Source organism: Agrilus planipennis, unplaced genomic scaffold (genome assembly GCF_000699045.2).
Source record: "Agrilus planipennis isolate EAB-ADULT unplaced genomic scaffold, Apla_2.0 scaffold118, whole genome shotgun sequence".
Lineage (NCBI taxonomy): Eukaryota > Metazoa > Arthropoda > Insecta > Coleoptera > Buprestidae > Agrilus > Agrilus planipennis.
In genome coordinates, this window is record NW_020438955.1 from 13,509 (window position 1) to 31,938 (window position 18,430).

Consider the following 18,430-nt stretch of genomic DNA (forward strand, 5'->3'; position numbering starts at 1 on the left):
ATATATTTATTCTAACCCGCTTGTTCTTGGTTATTTTATAATAAAAAATAATTCAAGTGGATTTCAAACGCAACACTCTGTATATAGCGATTATAGAGAATAAGAAAAGAACTTACAATTATATTAATTCCGTCAGTTCTTAGGGTCAGCTGATCTTTTTTCATGTACGTGATAGCTCTTTTTATGTCTGGGACCTCGTGTAAAACACATTTGGCGGCGCTCTCTTTCAAAATGGCCCTCAAGTCCAATTTTTTCCAATTCAGGGGCAGCTACGTATACAAGAAAGAAAAATAAGCTTTAATAGTCAAACAAAATACCTAATTAAAAAAACTTGCGAGGAGATAAGAAGCAAAATAAAGAAATAAAGGACAAAAAGGAATGAAGGATTAACGAAGGAGTTAATAAAAATATAGCAAGCCAAAAAAAGTAAAGAAAATAATGAAAGCGTATATTAACTTACTGCAAAAGTTAATTCGCACCACAAATATTTTTTTTTGTCGTATGTATAATTTTGAGCTAAATTGTGAGAACCCTTGATAGAATTCATCGAAAAGGCCGTATCATCTTCGTCTTCTTCTTCTTCCTCTTCATGTTCTTGATTTTTCTTTTTCTTACTATTTTCCTCGTTTGTTACAGTGGTATCCATTGCTTCACCATCTAAACGTAAGTTACAAGAAATTGGGAAACAATTAACGAATTAAGTTTTGACAATTTCAAAAAAATTTTAGTTCGAGACTATAATAAAAAATAAAAATTGAAAGAAAATCTAACCAGAAACATAATGTACTTCATGCATATTATTATTAAAGCACAAAAAAACCTTACCCTCGTCATCTGACACTTCCTTCTCCTTTTCTTCTTCTTCTGGCTCCTGATCTTCGTGCACCTGACTGTATTTACTTGTTTGCTTGGCATCCTCAGCATCTTCGGGTTCCTCACCGGAGTCTTCATCATCATCACTTCCCCCTTCGTTCTTTCTCATTGCAAATTTCTTGTCTTTTTCGGCACTACCATCATCATCATCGTCATCCTCGTTGATTTGTTTTCTCGATTTTTTTCTCTCCTGCTCAACGTTCACTCTAAAATAAATAAAATTTAATGTGATATACACACATTTATTCGTAAATATGTTCTTACAGGACCGATTTGACTTTTGAGGATCGTCTGATGGTCATGAAAAAGAGGCCGAAGAATTTTGTAGTCATTGCTTTGATCACTCGCTTCGCCTTTATAGGATATTCATGTTCGTAGAGGTGTTGGGGCAGAAAGTGAAACTTGACTGTGTACAACTGTTGTCTAAAACAAGAAACATACAATTAAATTATAAGAAAATCTATACCCTTGTTTTTCAATTATTATGAGTATACAGGGTGCAATAAAGAACAACCAGAAGTAAGGCAATGATAATAAAATAATAAAAAAATTAACAAAAAAAGATTTCTTGTGAACCAAAAAGAAATAATCAATAAAAATAATTTTGAATTTAACTAGTTCGTCCCCCCTATCAGTTACTGTGAGCTCGAAACTGTTAGCACCATTGCTTCGACTAGTCGAAATTCACTTACTTTCTGTTAAAAATTGTTCGAAAAATTAAATTTAAAGGAATTCTTTGTAAATAGGTATGCAACACATCGTACATTCGTGTCTTACCCTGTGCTGACAACACTCATAATTTCTTTTATATATAATATTTAACAAAAAACTTGTCATTTTTTTTTGGAAAGCAGTACAACAAAATAATAATAAATAAATATAATAAGAGAATATTAGGGATGAAGTGTAAATAAAATATCTGACCTGACTGGTTTGACGCCCAATTGAGCGGAAACTTCGATCCTTTCGAGTACATTTTCCAACGTTACCCTGGTCAGTTTCTTCCTCAACTTTTCGGCTTCTTTTTCCAAATTTGGTATATTTTTGAAGGGTATTTCCATAGACGGAGTTTTCATCGATTTTGATGCATACATGAGGATTTCACGTAAACGGGGTATACCGAGAGTCACATTCATTTCACCACGACCAGCAAAATGGAAAGTGTTCAGCGTCATCTGCGTACTTGGTTCCCCAATAGACTAAATCAAAATAAATCAAATTATTACAGAAAGGAACAGAATTACGAGTATATTTTTTACATATCACAGGCGCTAAAAGTCACAAATTTTAAGATGTAATTAAATAAGGTATATATTTATAAATACAATAAAACTGTTCTGCTATATTTTCTTATACCTCTTGGATGGGTGACTCACTTGTGCAGCAAGAATCCCAATGGGTTCCCCCGGTGAACACATTGATTGCATATATTTAAATTTTAACATATCTTCGAACGACTTCCTTTCTTTGCCAATAGGCTTTTTGCTTTTGTAATTGTCCAGAAGCAACTTCATCCTGTCTGATAACGAACCATAGTGGCAATCTGCTTGATAATCCGCATTCACAGGATTAGGACAACGGCGACAATAGCCACCAAATCTAAAGACAAGATAACTAAATTTAAACGTGTTTTACAAATTCATATTATAGCGAGTTGGTTTAATAGTTGATACATTTTAAGTTTTTCTTAAAGTAAATAAGTATGTGAAAAAATAAAGTACTTTTTTAATTATATTTGTACCCTTACTTACTAAAACATAGTATAATATTCGCAAATGATTGAATCAACTACAATTGGGGACCACACCGTATATAAGAGAAAACATAAAATAATTTCAATATTTACCCTTCTTTGATTTCGTCTTCGGCGCTAGTCCAGAGGTCCAAAATGGCTGTAGACAATTTACTTCTGCCTGTATTCGATTTGATTTTTAAAAGTTTTTCGATTTTAAGCTTGTTCTTAGCATGTTCTGAAAACAGGGCGAATCTACTCGTCCTTTTCTTATCCAAGGGACTACCATGCCTCTCTTTCCAATCGTCGATCTTAATTTTGAAGAAGAATGAGAGTATTATAACTACACTAACATTTTGTAATAAATTATTAATTAAATAAGTCTGCGAACATTAATAAAGAAAAAACAAAATACATTTTTAACCAAGAGAGGAAGACATTTCTAAACAAAATACTGAAACATTTACTAACTGCTTTGTATTGTTCTTCAATTCTCTTCTTTTCCGGATCCTTCTTCAAACTTTTGATGATCTTCTTGTCAATAATGGCTTTCGAATTTTCCATCAAGAAGTCCATCTGTTTACTTTGCAAAAACTGGGCTTTACAAACATCCATGCCATCTTCACCATACAGAAACTAAAAAAAGACGAAAAACAATTAAAAGTATTCTTCATACCTCTGTTGGGATTATGTTGTGTTTTCTGTAGAAAAGTTTTAAACAAAGAAACAAATTAATTGACTAATCACCTGAACAATACTCTTGTCGCTGTCACGAACTGTGAGATCATAATTGACAGTCAATCCTTCCAAATGCTTAATAAGACAACGTTGCAAGTAACCGCTACGACTGGTCTTCACTGCGGTGTCGATCAAACCCTTCAGAAGAAAATGTATTATTGCATCCTCTTTTTCCTTACGAGATTGTATGGTTCATACACCAAAAAGACTTACCTCTCTGCCGGCCATACAGTGGAAGAAAAACTCTTGCGGTTTAATACCTGTCATAAACCGCCCGTCTATGAAGCCCCCAGCTCTTGGTGAAAATTCGAAAACAGGAAACGAAGGCAGAGACTTTCCAGATATCATTACGGGTGGTCTTTTGCCTTCAAGTTCGATCTGTCCCAAAAGACACGAAATTTGCATGGTGTTTACAGTTGATCCCTTCGCTCCCGACTGAACCATTAGCTGGAGATTGTTTTCAGGAAATTTACAAAGCAAACCAGCCGGAAGACAAACCCTACATGAAAAAAAAAAATAAATAAAAACTTATTCGATATATTCAATAATATCATACTTGTTGATTTTATTTGTATACTCATCAATAGAAGTCTTATATTGTCTGTCAATGATTGCTTTCATTTTCGGGTTTCGTGCAGAGGCCTCTTCCAGTTTTTCGACAATTTCATCCAGAGAAGAGTCCTTGGGCATGTCCAAAGCTGTTGCAACGACTTCAGGCCCTATTTTACGCGATTTCTTTATTATTTTACGGCGTTCTTTGTCCGCATGGGGAAGCACCAGGATGTCGTGAACCCCAAGAGTAAATCCTTCCGTTTGCAGGAACGACGTGAACACTTTAGAGAAGGCACTCAACAATTTTATGGCATACTGACCACCATACAACTGCAATAAAAAATAAAAGAACGACAGAATTAATTAATTAATTAAAAAAATAAAGAATACTAACCTCGTACATACAATGAACAAGACCGTAAGGCGTTGCCCCACAATGTATTTTATCTATAACTCCTACCAATAATTCACCATTTCTTATTATAACTTCTGNATAATACTTAAAATATCAATTTTATATATACACCATTTTAATACAATTATTATTTTACTAACATCAGAAGTTCAAAAAGAAATTCGTTACATAATATAGATTTTATAATAATCTGAATAATTATTCATATTTAATTGATAACGTTTAACTCACCTTTGCTCCCAGTTTTGCAGATGAAGTCAAGTTTATGGGACGCTTGTTTTTGGGAATGATGTTGATAATTATAGTGGAAATAATCTGCTTCCCAGACCAAAGACAAGCCGGCTTGATGATCGACGGAGGTAACAATTTAATTTCCGAAGTCTTGAAAGACAACGCTTGAAATACTAGATGTTGATAATCAACTCTATAAAGACCAAAATATAATTAAAAAAAAAGAGATGCTATGAAAAATTATTAAATAAGCAATTCCACAATTATAATTTCCTTTTTTTTCTTTGCTTGTTGGTACTTACTTATTAAAAAATTTCCCCCTGATGGTCATTTTCACCCCAGAAACCATATAATCTTGTATCAAACCACCCAATGGAGTACCATCCTTAGGAACTAAATACTGCTGCGAAACATGAACTGAAAAGAATATTATCTGTTCAAATGAATCATATCTATATGAAAAATTGTATTTTTACTGCTATTAAGTACATTAAACTCTTATAATCGCTTCAAGTTTCTAAAAAACGCAAAAAGAAAAAATTACTGATTTATTAATTATCTANAAAAAAAAAAATAAAGAGACAAAAAAGGAAAGATAGACAGACGAGTTTAATAAGGGGGCCAACTCAAATATTACGTAAGCACATTTTTAGTAACTACGACACCCTCATCCGACCCCCCAGAGTAAAAAACAATTGGGTAACTTCCCTCTGTTCTGTATGGGGTGTCCGTGTGCTTGAAAACATAACCCCCCCCCTCTTCTAATATGTTACTGTACAATTTGTCTATATTCCAGATGACAAAACAATTGACCGTTTAAGAAAAATCTTAAAGCCCATTTCTCTAAACGTGCTGACATACGTAACAGTTGAACGATCCCCTCTTCAAAAGAAAAAAAAAAAGAAAAAATAAAACAAAAGATGGAGTGAGAACTGAGGCGCTGTCTACCTACTACATGACATCTACGAACATTTCGCAAGGGTTACCCATAGCAATTTTAAATGATTGTCTACTACCGGCTATGTCTTTCGATTGCGCCGCCACCTGCGTCCCGCTGCTCTGATCCGACCCGTTCGACGATCCGTTACCATTCCCCGTGGCCATGGGCAACGCCGACCTCGGCCCCAATGACGTCAGATCGCTGTCAGACGGACTGCTCTGCGCCACCGGATCCTTCAAGTGATCCGAACCGTTTGACGACCCTCCTAGTCATAAAACAATCAAATCAAACATGGCAACCATTCAATTAATTAAATCCGCCAATCTAATCAATAAAATCATCAACGAAAAAATCAATCAAATCAACCACTTAATTGAACCAATCAGATAAATAATAAATAGCAACTAATCGAGAATTATTTAATCAAATGTTGACTTACCACTTCCGCTGAGGACAGACTCCTCCCTGTTGTATCCGTACACCGTGTGCTCGCTGGCGGTATAAAAGGGCATCGGCATGTACTCCAGAGGGTTGTAGGTGCCGCTGTAGGGCATGTAATTCGGCACGTTTGGCAACGGCCCTACCGAGTCAGCGTCCTCTTGCAGTTTGAGGTTTGACATGGCCGAGCAGAGGTCACCGAATATGTAGTAGCACTGCTCTGAGAACGTGATCTTATTGACCGTGTGACGTATGAAACCGGCCTTCAGGAGGTGCGACGCGTACTTGCGGGCGTCCCGGCGATCCTAATAAAATAAACAACTCTACGATAATAATCTAAACAAACGATTGAAAACAAAACAGAATGGGACGCGCTTTTGTTTGAATAAAAACAAGTGAATTTTTGAATTTATTGCGAATGTTTTAAGGTAAAGAACAAAAGTTGTTAAAAACAAAAGAATTTGGAACTGAAAATACAAAGACGTCAATTTCTGTAATTAATAAATCTACGTGTTTAGTTTTTAACAATAAAAAAAAAAAGAATGTGTGTTTCAAATATATACCTGAAATCCTTCGACGTGGGTCAAAAGCCAGTCGATCATGTCGGTACCTATGAATGCGTTTGGTATCGTTATTTTTAGCCACATGCGGTCTCGGATTTCGAGACCGCTGTCCGGCCTCTGCATCGCCTGCACAACCGTTGCCATTGGCGTGTTTATCGTCAAGGGCTCTTCTAATTCTGAAAACAAAACAATAAGCAATACAAAAAGACAAAGCAAGCATCATTTTTTTTTTATTTTTATTACTTATTTTGTAGTTATCGAATTGAACAACAAATGAAAGTTTTAGCTTTACATACCAAGTAAACATTCCCTTTCGTTAGCTGGAATGGTGCTGGTAATCGACGCACTAGATACTGTCGAACTACTGGGTGGCCTGACCACCGGATCTCCCCTAACTGCGGCCGTGTGCGCCACCCAAGCCCCTAAAACACCCATATATTAATCAAAATCAATGAACTTCACATTTTAATGTAATATTACCAGGATCAATGGGCCGAACAGGTTCAGTCCTAGGAATTGTAAAGTAACCTTTTGGATTTGGGTCCCAACACTTTGCAACAACCAATTTAATAGGTCTAAAGAAACAACAAGGCATAAAAACCACATAAGATGTATATAAAGTCTTAAAACTCACCCTGGCTTTTGTACAACTTCCCTCAGCACCCTGACGGCCTCATCGTTGGACATGTTCTCGAAATTGACGTCGTTCACTTGCAAAATCATGTCCCCAGGTTCGATTCTACCATCTAGGGCCACGGCACCTCTAAAAATCCGAGCCAAAAATCAACATCTTCCAACATTATTGAGTTAGGCACAAAAATTACCCTTTCATTATTGATCCTACATAAATTCCCCCATCTCCACCTTTATTACTCTGTCCTACGATAGAGATGCCTAAAAAATTCACTGTGTCCATGTTCAACGTAACTGTTATAATGTTCAAAGACATCGTGGAGTCCGTTATACTTGAATACGAACTGGTTCGTGACATTGCCTGTGAAACATTTGACAATTTCAACAAATAATCAATTTCAGTAAATGCACAGTTAAGGATACTCACCTGCAGTCTCTGTTTCCGTCTTCTTTGTGGTCTTTTTCTATTGGCTACGTGCAACCTACTGACACTGGAACATTCTGATAACGCTGTGTGGCGTCCTGTGGTCTCTGATTGAAAACTAGTCGTTTCCAAATCTGAACTTACCATTGAAGACGTTTCATATAACCTAAACAATCAAACAAATGTTTTATTCTGCTCATTTAGAAACAAAAGACATCTACCTAAACAATGAAACAATTAAAAAAAGTGAAAAAATATTTTATTTTTGTCTTAAGTTAAGCTATTGAAAATGATATACCTGGGCATGTGTCCATTGATACGTGAAGGATATTTGTGGTGTCTGCGAGCCTGACGAGAACTTATAATGCTTTCTGTGTCTGTACATACCGAATCTGGTGGTTGGGGTGGCAGTCTTTGTTCTGGTTGTGTTACACTGTCTGTACATTGTGAACCACCATCTGATTGATTTGAACCTTCAGCTGACACCAACTATCAAATTTAAAACAAACAAATAAAACGTAGACTTGTTTGATTTAATTAAATTTCCACACGTCACTCACCCAACTAACAACTCTACCATTAAAACATGGTAAATGAGCAGTGTCGTCGATGATTTCTTCTTTCACAACACTGGAATAGAGAAAATTATAAAACGACCAGTTATATTAATCACACAATGAAACCATTATTCCTTAATCGGTTATTAATATTTTTATTCGTTCGCTGATAATTATAAATCGCTGTTTATACATGAGATGTCAAAATAAGATTGATGACCGTGGAACACCTACTTGCTTTCTAATACAAATTAAGGCTTTTAGCTCATGTAATCGTTAAAACAGCGCCGCAAATCGCGAAAACTATTCAAAATACACCCAAAATTGTGCGATATTTACCCAAAATCATCGTCCATCGACTTAAAGAAAAACTTATAATTGGGCCTATTCAAAACATTTTTAAAATCTGCCAAAGTCACTTTCTCTGGCGCGATTGGTATTTTCACTAAATACGGAGTTTCTTCATCGTCTATGTGATAAATTACTTTCGTTTCATCCATTTTAAAACACTATTTTACAATAAATATGTGAAATTTGACAGAACACAACACTGATTAGAACAACATGGCGTTTGTCATTTTTACTATCATCCCCACCCACGCACCCAACCCGGTTGCAGCCGGTAGCACTCGATTAAAAAAATTAAATAAAATTAGATTATATTAATAATAACTTATAATGATAATCGCAGCATGAACTATATAATAAACGAGATAAGCCTTTCCATTATCATATTATCACTAGTTGTTTATTGTCTTAACAGTCACTGTTATAAATGCAACACTATATTTATTTAACTTGTTTGATTAAATCTGTTTTATTTAAAAAATGTGTACAACCAACACATATTTTTATTTGTAATAAGTAAATTTACTAAAACAAAAACTGATATTAAACTGTCATGTAAAGTCAACAACACCTAACCTAACTTTACTTAACCCTTAGTGAGCATGTTAGAATATTATTTATTTATTTATGAAAACTAAACATGTAATGCTTAATTAACTGTAATATATGGTCATTCTTAAATGTTTTTAATTAAAGGAATTTTACATTAAAAATAAAATTAATGGTATGGGAGACACATTATTTTTCTTGACATTTGGTTTGCAACTATGCTATTGTTAGCAGAGTTCAGAATCTGTCAAAATAATATAACGTGTGTGGCTGTGACACTGACAGGTCGCATAGACAGGTCGGTAATTGTAATGTAATTGTTGTTCTGTTCGTTCTGTTCTGAGATAGGCAATCGAGGTAATTGTTTAAGGGGGAAGTGGGGGGGAATTAGGTCAATATTACCTTTCAATACGTGTGCTCATATGTTAGCGAATTTCTTTAATAGTACCAAATATTTCTTTCAGTTTTTAAAAGGTGAGTAAAGCAGACTAAAAACTCGATCGATTCCTATTGGATAATTTTCAATTAATCGCGTTTACAGTTCCAAGGACTCCTCAGAGAACCAACCCGACCTGAGATGGAGTAAAACAAAAAAAATATGGCAGATAAACTGGGCCTGGGGAACGGTGAAAGACAGCTAAAGCTCGGACAAAGCTTCACCAGTCCAAAGTCTTCTGCATTTCACACTGTTCGCTGTAAGTGTAACCTTAACCTTCAACTGCAAACCATATTTTAATAGGATTTCAAATGACCTTTACACTTGCCTTCGTTCCCAAAATATCACTCTTTATCCTATTCCCTTTTCAACCTCAACAAACTAACAAACACTAGGCAAGAATAATTATGTGGTTTAGAACTAATTCAAAGACATCAAATTTGTCTGAATTTCTACTTCAAAATTGACTCGCATCCTGATTAATGCTAGACTATATTTTCAGTCTTGTTATTACAAATATCCGTATCAGTATTTTAAGTGAATATTATGATTTTTTAATTCCATTTTTAGATGATTTTAAGCCAGCCTCAGTTGACATTAATAAGATGGCCAGTGTGGAAGTGAGTTCCAATAATCAAGTTACTGTAACCGTACCACACTTAGGTGAGTTCAGAAAATAAAATTACAGAGTCCATAAGTTAATTACATAAAGTATAAATTCCAAACTTCAGTTTAAGAAGCGATTAAAAGCATACTTATTATTTCAAGAGATAAATCTGTTTTACCTGTAAACTCATAATCATCTTTTAATCAGTCTAGTATTGAAATGAGGACAATTTGTAAATGTATACTGGAAAAGTAATACAATAACAAGAATATAGCGAAGGTTATCACTAATTAAAGTTCATATTTGTATTCTGTTACAAAATTTCTGAAAGAACTAATTTAGCAAAATAAGTTTGAGCAAGATTAATTATATCTTTGTGAGAATGATAAAATTAATATAATCTTTGTTTACATAACTCATTTCTTTCTGTTATATTGTATAAGGCCTTGTTCAAAGTATTCATTTGTTTACAATTCGCTTATTAATTGAAAATAGGAAAAAATAATTGATAATTGATGGCAGTTGTTTTAAGAAAGTGCAGAGAATTTATGTTACCAGTTAATTTGTTATTTAAGATGGAGCAGGCGTTCCACAAACAGTATTCAAAGGGTCTCAACGGCCATACCATAAGGAATGTGTGCTCATAATCGATAGGGTGACGGGCGTGATTACCTTAGAAAAATTATCTAGTAATATTCAAGTTAAGAAAACGAGAAGTGAAGCCATTAAGCCACCTTTGCCTCAAGGTACTTCAATTAATAATTTGTTAAAAAAATATTAATTTAATTTTCTTGTCCAAAAGTAGTTTCCAGCTCGAGCGACAGAAACACTCCGAACTCTTCCGATAGACTAAGCGCGGGCGTTTTAGGTGGACCAAATAGACCTCAAACACCCCCGATAGGGCAGCGAACGTCTAACAAAACGCGAGTTACGAGTGGCAGTCGTCGACCCGATCGACCCATCACCCATCTCGTACCCAAACATTCTCCCCTACACGCCAGTCCCAGCTACTCATCTCCGGGACATTATAAGTCCCCGAAGAGGGATCACCTTGTAAATAATAGTACCAATAATGAGTAAGTTAAATACTTTTGACTTTTGTTTCACTGTTGTTCAGTCTTTTATTTTCCATTCTTTTGTTTTTTATCTTCCATTCATTTGTTTCTATTTTCGTTTTCTGTTTCTTTTGTAATTCATATGTCACTCTAATGTAATCTTTTCTTTTTTTGTAGTACTCATTCTCAGAGCACTCTAGCCAGCCTTCCGATGATAGGCATGGACGATATAACGGAACCGCCGGTCCCCGTCGTCCCTCACTCGTCATCCTCGTCGATCGGGGCCACTCCACTGAGTAGCAAGAGGTCGCCCCCCGTTCTCCCCGTGCAGCAGCAAAATCAGCAAAACGGTCGTGATTTAATTGGTGAAATATCGGACACGTCGTCCAGTTCTAGTGACAGCGACTCCGGTTCCGATCACGAGACAACGGCGAGTAACGTCAAGGGACTGAAGAGCGGGACAAGTGGCGGCAGTGGAGGAGGATCTTCTACAGGTGCGAATGCCTCCGCGACGGCCACGTCAAGAAGAAACGGACATCACGCAAATGGGCTCGCGTTCGGCTCGAATTCGTCACCGTCACTTTCAATGCCTGCACATATTCTTAGCGAAGATTTGTGTCTCTCAGAGTCCGGTTCTGATTCCGATTAATCAATAATGTATGTAACGTTCGGGTGGAGGTAAGTGTCAGTATTTAATCATATTTAGGATCATTGAAGTGTAGTTGATGAAAATGTGCTTTACGTAACACTTGAATGGTTTCTTTCGATTAGTCTTTGCACATTTGATTTTGAACGGTTGATTAGTAAGCCTTCCAAATTGTTTTAAAACGTAAGACAGTCGACAATAGGAACGACGCAGAAAGAACAATTGAGTACCTAGACAACGTTTGCTGTCGATTTGTGTGTAATTTGTTTTATTCGTATTTTGTTTTCAGATTGGTGATACGATTTTGTCTTTACCGAAGGCGATTATAAATGTAAAATATAATATAAAAAATTAAAAAAATTAAATAAAATTAGATTATATTAATAATAACTTATAATGATAATCGCAGCATGAACTATATAATAAACGAGATAAGCCTTTCCATTATCATATTATCACTAGTTGTTTATTGTCTTAACAGTCACTGTTATNTTATTAACAAAAAATATTTTTATTTTTAAATTCGTATTAAAATTCTATAAACCTTAAAGCCTACTCTGAATTAACTCGGTTTTGGCAATATACCTAGTGTACAAATTGTTATCTTATCAAAAGCTACCTGTAAATATATAGGCACATTAATTACAACAAGGCTTAATTAATTAATGCAACTTTATCTTCTTTTTTTATTTTAAAACCTAAACTTGCACTTTACCAAATACTGATTGATTTAATGCAAAAAAAATAATGTTTTCTTTTTAAATTTTAAGTTATTTTGGTCAAGATTAAGCCTTACTGAATTTTTGAAACAAATTTTAAAAGAGCCAAGGTGCAAATCAAACACTCTGTATGTCACATGCGAGTCTCAATTCGATTTCCTTTTCCTTTCAAAAAAACAAGATGTTTCTTTTAAAACAAAAAAAAAAACAAACAAAAAGCGAAAGAAAACAATACTTTACTTGTTATTTTTGTTAAAGCTTAAATCCGATCCTGTCTTCGTTGCTCAGAATCATTTTGGCGAGTTGCGTTTTTGATCCAATGAAGAGGTTCTCTCTGGGCCCCCTCTCCAAATGGTATTTGACGATTAGCGCCGTTTCAGTCGCTCTCATGGCGTGCAATCCCTTACAATATTTCACAAACATACCGAAAACAGTTGTCTCAGTGCCTTTAGGGATTTGGAATAGTTTTTCGATGTCGCTATCTGCTTTTACGATCGGTAGCTCCATCTCAGACTTTCGTCGCACTAAAAGCAAAATATTTGTGTAAAAAAAAAGAAGTTCAACAACACAGAAAACAAAAGAAGCAGGACGTCGTGTTTTTTTATGAGAAACAAAAAAAAGTATTCAAACAGTTGAAAAGACACCAGCAAAACAAAGAAACAAAATGAAAAATTAAACTAAAAAAATATCGTTTTCTACTAAACACCAAAAAAAAAAAACAAACGGAAGAACTTACTGTTAACGTAGTCCCTGCCATAAAAGGAAATGTATTTATATTCTTCTTTATCAAAGTGGCCCGAGTCTTTGGTAATGTCTGCAGTGTTGACCTTTGACACTTTTGGGTCATACTGACGAAAGGGAATGGGGTTGAAAATTTGGAAATTAACTACTGTATTCATTCGCACCTAAAACGTTAATCCTTTTTATAATCTGTACTCCACCATAAATAATACGTAAACGTATACAGACCCTGTTGATAAAAGTAACCCCAGGCTCAGCATACACGTCCAGAACAAGCATCAAATTATCGGCCCCAATTTTCTTCAATGCCAGATCAACAACTGCGAACTGCATCAATTTATTTTCGTCCAAATCGATTCTTTCGTCGCTACCATCGTCTTTTGGTTTCGGCATTCTGACAGACACCCATATGATTTTGCTGTCTTCGCTTCGATATTCGCTTGTCAATCGTTGAGCGTCGTCTTTCAGCTGTTTGAAAACGTCTTCGCTCCCTTTACTAGGCTCGCCGTACCGATATAAAAACGCCAGTACGAGAAGCACCTTGTGCTTGTTTTGCATGAACGTTTTTTCGAAATTGTTTACGAAACTGTGGGCCATTTCGGCCTCAGTTTCTTGAACAGGGACAAGCATTATCACCCTCGTACTTTCGGTGACGTATGGGGCCGATACGAACTCCACTTTTCCCAACGGTTTGCATACTTCAAATCTAAAATAATGCAGAAAAAGACACAATAACTAATAAATAAACGCTCCATATATACATTCAAGAACCGACCTTTTTACAACCTCCTTTCCCGTGTTGAGATCCCTAAAACCCAAATCGACGACATAGTCGAGTCCCCGAGACCAGTCGAAAGTCCTGTAGCCATTGATAAGCCTTCGGAACATAAAGCCACTCGGATTGTCATTGTGAACTTTTTCGACAACTGCAGAAATTATTTTCTGAAGACATAAACATCATCAAATAGTGACTAATATACATGGTATTTGTTAAGTTACCTGAATATCCTCAAAATCTGGGGTCTTGTGGGGTCGAATGTTTGTAAAATCGTCAGGGAAGAACATATGAGTGGTGTTAAAATAGATTTGGCGTGGCAAGTCGAAACGTGTGGCCGGCTTGACAGACGGTTTTTCCCCTGGGGGCCAGCTGTTGCTGAGATCAAATGATAATTTCTCAATCTTTTCGTTTATTTCTTCCAGTCTTAACTAAAAATTGAAAAAAAAACAAAAGTATATCAAATCACACTTGCTTGGTTGCAATTATTTAAACAAATGATTAAAACAAAATAAAATGCTTACAGCAATTGTTTGAATTAACATAACAAAAGAAAACCACTGCTTACCCTTGAAAAATACGAATTGAGTAAATAAAATTCATGTTCCTGTAACACAGGATATATTGATAACGCCTTGTTAAATTCTTCTGAGCGAGAAAGTTTATCAAAGTGCTTTTTCAAACCAAAATGTTTTAATTTGTAACTGTTCAAACTCTGACTCTGTAAAAAACACTTTCTCAAATTGTACGCTTTTTATGTGATTCATTTATTTACCTGTACTTGTTCTTGACATTCCAAGCCTGTACTGAAGTGAATGCACCTACCTAAATTTTCACTATGATCTTCAGATATGGCATACTTAATGCACCATTCCAAATTATTTTTAATCGATGTTACAACTGAATTACTTAAAACTATCCCTGCATCTAGAAGTAATTTTGCCATAATTTAATTTAAAATGCAATACAATATTGTCCTTACATACTTAAGTCACAAAAGCTACTGTCTTTTGCTGTTGTCCCTAAATACACATCCTGACTGATGCTTATTTTATTAACGACATCTTTTAATCGTCTTGCATCAAGAAAATTATAATCGTTCATTAAGAAAAAGAAGTCGTACTGTTGTATGAAGTTGTCACTGAGGTATTTGATAACTTGAAATGGTTTGTATTTGAGTCTTGTGTCAGTGAAACCGACTATATTGGTTAAACTATATTCTCCCTTTGGTTTACTGTGAACGGAAATGAAAAACTTTATCTGATCCAGACAATGTCCGATTGTTCTGTTAAGATAAATACATTGGGTGTTTAGTCTTTCTTCTGCTGTTAAAATTCCAACAAACAGTTTCTCTCGAATTCCAAGTTCTGTTGAATAATAGCGGGGTCGGGTAATTCGTTTTTCTGTTTTCTTTTCTTCCACAACTTTCTTGACAACATTAACTTGAACTTTGCCATTAGGCACCCGGACTTCGACATTGGGCAGGACGTTTTCTTCATTAACAAATTGAGTCTCCTCAAAAATACGTATAGACTTATCACAATCAAGATTATTTAAACCCTGAGAAATTAAAATTCCAATTATAATTCCACAAATTAAATATGAGTTGCTTGAGATAGTTTTCCGCATTGCTCGAAATAAACTCATTCTCAACAGTGCTTTAGTCAAATGTATTCTTCCATTTTCTTAAAAATGTGGTGATTATGATATAATTCAAAAGAAACAAAGTAATTTAACATAAGATAAATAACAACCACATTTATGGTTATGTTTAATACTTGACGTTGACAACTATACAAGATCTTTAAAAAGACCCAACTTCATTAGAAATAGCACGCCTTTACGTATTATTTTGCATACACAATATGAACCCATTATAAGAATTAATTCACTTCAAAAAATGACCACGATTGTGGGCAAAAACCATAGTCGTAACGCAATAGTTTTCTAACTTTTAACTATATATACCATAAACACATGAAGAAATTTAAAAATTTTTACAAAAGTAAAGTACGTTAATCATCAATAACATCTAAAAATTAACCCTTAAAGTTATACCCGAGATTAACCAATTATTGCAGTACATTTAGGTAATATATAACAGCTCCCTTTGACAACAGGACTTTCGCCGGTTATGTTTTTACCACTTGTGACGTCACAAACTTCCTTAATTAAAACTTCACTAATATTGACAGAAAGCCTGCATTTATTTTGTTTTTTTTACGATGCAAGTGAGAAAATTATATTTACATTCAATATCTATCTACGTTTAAAAAAACTTCGAATGATAAGAAAGGATAATTTTCCGTTTATGAGGTTGCTTAAGAATGCGAATAGTTTGATAACTTAATTAGAGATATGAGTATTTAAATAATAAAAGAATCTTTTGAAGGCAGTTAAATGCATTGTATTTTGTTCTAGTAAAATCTTCATAAAAAAAGAATTGTTTCATTTTAATTGTTTACACTGTCATTGTCTCGAAAGCCTTTTTTGAAAATGTGGATTTGTATTTTATATTTAAAAGTAATTAATACATAATTTCATTCTTTTAAGATTATAGTTTTTATCTTTTAGGGGCAGTTAAATGCTCTTTATCGTTTTTCTAATGTAATCATCATAAAACTAATTTAAATTTTATCGTTTTAAGGGTCTTTACCGCGAAAACCCCTTTTTGAATATGTGGTTTGTATTTTTTGTTTAAAAGTAACTCCAATGTTTTCCAATTACCCTGTGTATAAATACATAAAAATGTTATTTATAGATTTTAATGAAACTAAAATGATAGCCATGCCCATGTACAATCAGATGCGATATAGAAAAGAAGCAACAATTAAAATTGGCGATGATGTCAATTACGGGCAAAAGGCATAGGCGTAGCAGAACGGTTCTCCAATTATGATTAAAGTTACTGTCAAAAATTAGTTAAAAATAAGAATACTCATTTAAACAAGTAAATGAAATACTGCTCAGACGTGGTAGATTTAAGCACTTACTAATTTAGCCAACTTCAACAACTATCGACGTATTTTTTAACAATAACATTTGTAAAAAAATGCCCCTCTTAACAATAAAATTGCTCGAGCCTATGTCCTTCGACAACTTGTGATGTCACTAAGTGATATTTACAACCTCACTAGTTTTAATTCAAGGCATGGTTTTTAACGATTAAACCGTACAAGGCGTTTGAACAAATGTTACAATTAATTCAAAAGAACATTGAATAATGAGAGTTCTATACTCTGAGTTTTTACAATAACACGTCAAATTGTTTCTTATCGATATTTTTCATCGACAGCTTGGGCATCTTCATTCTTCCTGAAATTAATATTACATGTATTTAAAATACTAGGAAGAATGTAAGACTATTGTTTTTGAAAATTTGTATCTCGTGTTGCTATTGCTAAAATTCAGAATACGACGCTATTTTTGTGAATACGCTGAATAAATAAAGTCGACTGCCCTACTTTCATTTTTTTAATACCGAAATAATAAACAATACAAATTTAGAATATTAAAGAACAATTTATTTTCTCTTTTTCATAAGTATTCCTTTAGAATAAGAATAGTTTGATTATTCACCTGCCGTTATTAAGATATGAGAATTTGAAAAGTAAATAAATCTTTTTATTGTTAGTTTGCTGTGACTGCTTCTAAAATCTTATTTTTATAAAATGTGGATTTGAATATCTTGTTTAAAACTAATTCCAATCTTTCTGATTACCCTGTGAATAAATAAAATTGTATTATCATAACAGAATGTTATCATAGTTGTGAAATTAAAACGGTAGTCATGCCCCCGAATAGTGAAAGGGAGGAAAACAAGAAGCAAAAACCTAACATCGGTGATGATGTCAATTGGGGGTAAAAAACATAGGCGTAGCAAAATGATTCTGCAATTATCATTAAAACTGGTAGTAAAAATTAATTAACCATAAAAATATCCATTCCAACAAGTAAATAGGCTATTGATCAGATGTGGTACATTTGAATACAGGTTGATTTACCTGATTTTTGAATTAGTTATGCATTTTTAACAACGAAATCTGTAAAAAAGTACCTCCCCTTATTATGGTATTTTTCGAGCCTATGTATCTAGGCAATTTGTGACGTCATAACTTAAACAATACGGCTTCACTAGTTTTAACCCAAGGGCATGGTGTTATTTACGATTAATGCAGGGCGTTTAAATAAATGGTAATTTAAAAGAGGTATTCTAGATTTTTATTTCACACCAAATAATTTCTAAAGAGCGTTTCTTATCAACAGGACATATACTAAATTAACATTAAAAGTATTTAAAATATTCAGAATGATAAAAAATTGTTGCTTTTTAATGTTTGTACAAAATACCAAAATATATTAAATATGAATCATTATGAATATGTTTGAATTGATTTCATAATCATTAATAAATATTTAGAGTAATTAAGTGAAGATTTATATTTATATATATTTTAT

General features: G+C 34.1%; 3 protein-coding genes across 3 annotated transcripts; 1 reads left to right on the forward strand and 2 right to left on the reverse strand.

The window, feature by feature from the left end:
• Positions 1-35: 35 nt before the first annotated feature.
• Positions 36-15,774, reverse strand: LOC108738914. The gene is made up of 32 exons (XM_025974970.1): positions 14,959-15,774; positions 14,748-14,899; positions 14,541-14,693; positions 14,197-14,403; positions 13,973-14,139; positions 13,426-13,903; positions 13,193-13,361; positions 12,710-12,980; positions 8,100-8,169; positions 7,838-8,028; positions 7,543-7,705; positions 7,307-7,476; positions 7,117-7,245; positions 6,963-7,057; positions 6,779-6,904; positions 6,483-6,658; positions 5,921-6,224; positions 5,528-5,746; positions 4,844-4,958; positions 4,542-4,734; positions 4,290-4,394; positions 3,900-4,225; positions 3,557-3,842; positions 3,353-3,481; positions 3,077-3,241; positions 2,720-2,916; positions 2,250-2,472; positions 1,798-2,072; positions 1,138-1,296; positions 826-1,079; positions 461-657; positions 36-269 (listed from the first exon to the last, which is right to left on the reverse strand). Exons 1-32 carry the CDS (start codon positions 15,617-15,619, stop codon positions 36-38), a joined length of 6,759 nt encoding a protein of 2,252 aa, XP_025830755.1. The 5' UTR covers positions 15,620-15,774.
• LOC108738927 (segment polarity protein dishevelled homolog DVL-3) lies at positions 5,322-8,596 on the reverse strand. Its single transcript, XM_018472547.1, has 11 exons — positions 8,436-8,596; positions 8,100-8,169; positions 7,838-8,028; positions 7,543-7,705; positions 7,307-7,476; positions 7,117-7,245; positions 6,963-7,057; positions 6,779-6,904; positions 6,483-6,658; positions 5,921-6,224; positions 5,322-5,746 (listed from the first exon to the last, which is right to left on the reverse strand). Exons 1-11 carry the CDS (start codon positions 8,594-8,596, stop codon positions 5,493-5,495), a joined length of 1,839 nt encoding a protein of 612 aa, XP_018328049.1. The 3' UTR covers positions 5,322-5,492.
• LOC108738935 (ell-associated factor Eaf) lies at positions 9,269-12,103 on the forward strand. Its single transcript, XM_018472557.1, has 7 exons — positions 9,269-9,467; positions 9,535-9,688; positions 10,000-10,092; positions 10,612-10,782; positions 10,839-11,112; positions 11,269-11,769; positions 12,027-12,103. The coding sequence occupies exons 2-6, from the start codon at positions 9,592-9,594 to the stop codon at positions 11,738-11,740; spliced, it is 1,107 nt and encodes a 368-aa protein (XP_018328059.1). The 5' UTR covers positions 9,269-9,467; positions 9,535-9,591; the 3' UTR covers positions 11,741-11,769; positions 12,027-12,103.
• Positions 15,775-18,430: the final 2,656 nt, after the last annotated feature.

Bases quoted from the DNA above. Each gene is read 5' to 3' on its own strand.
- LOC108738935 (XM_018472557.1), top strand. From the start codon at position 9,592: ATGGCAGATAAACTGGGCCTGGGGAACGGTGAAAGACAGCTAAAGCTC. The intron at 10,783-10,838 runs GTACTTCAATTA...CTTGTCCAAAAG, and splicing joins TAAGCCACCTTTGCCTCAAG to TAGTTTCCAGCTCGAGCGAC. The intron at 11,113-11,268 runs GTAAGTTAAATA...CTTTTTTTGTAG, and splicing joins AATAATAGTACCAATAATGA to TACTCATTCTCAGAGCACTC.
- LOC108738927 (XM_018472547.1), bottom strand. From the start codon at position 8,596: ATGGATGAAACGAAAGTAATTTATCACATAGACGATGAAGAAACTCCG. The intron at 7,706-7,837 runs GTATATCATTTT...TTGATTGTTTAG, and splicing joins ATCAATGGACACATGCCCAG to GTTATATGAAACGTCTTCAA. The intron at 6,659-6,778 runs GTATGTAAAGCT...TTTTGTTTTCAG, and splicing joins CGAAAGGGAATGTTTACTTG to AATTAGAAGAGCCCTTGACG.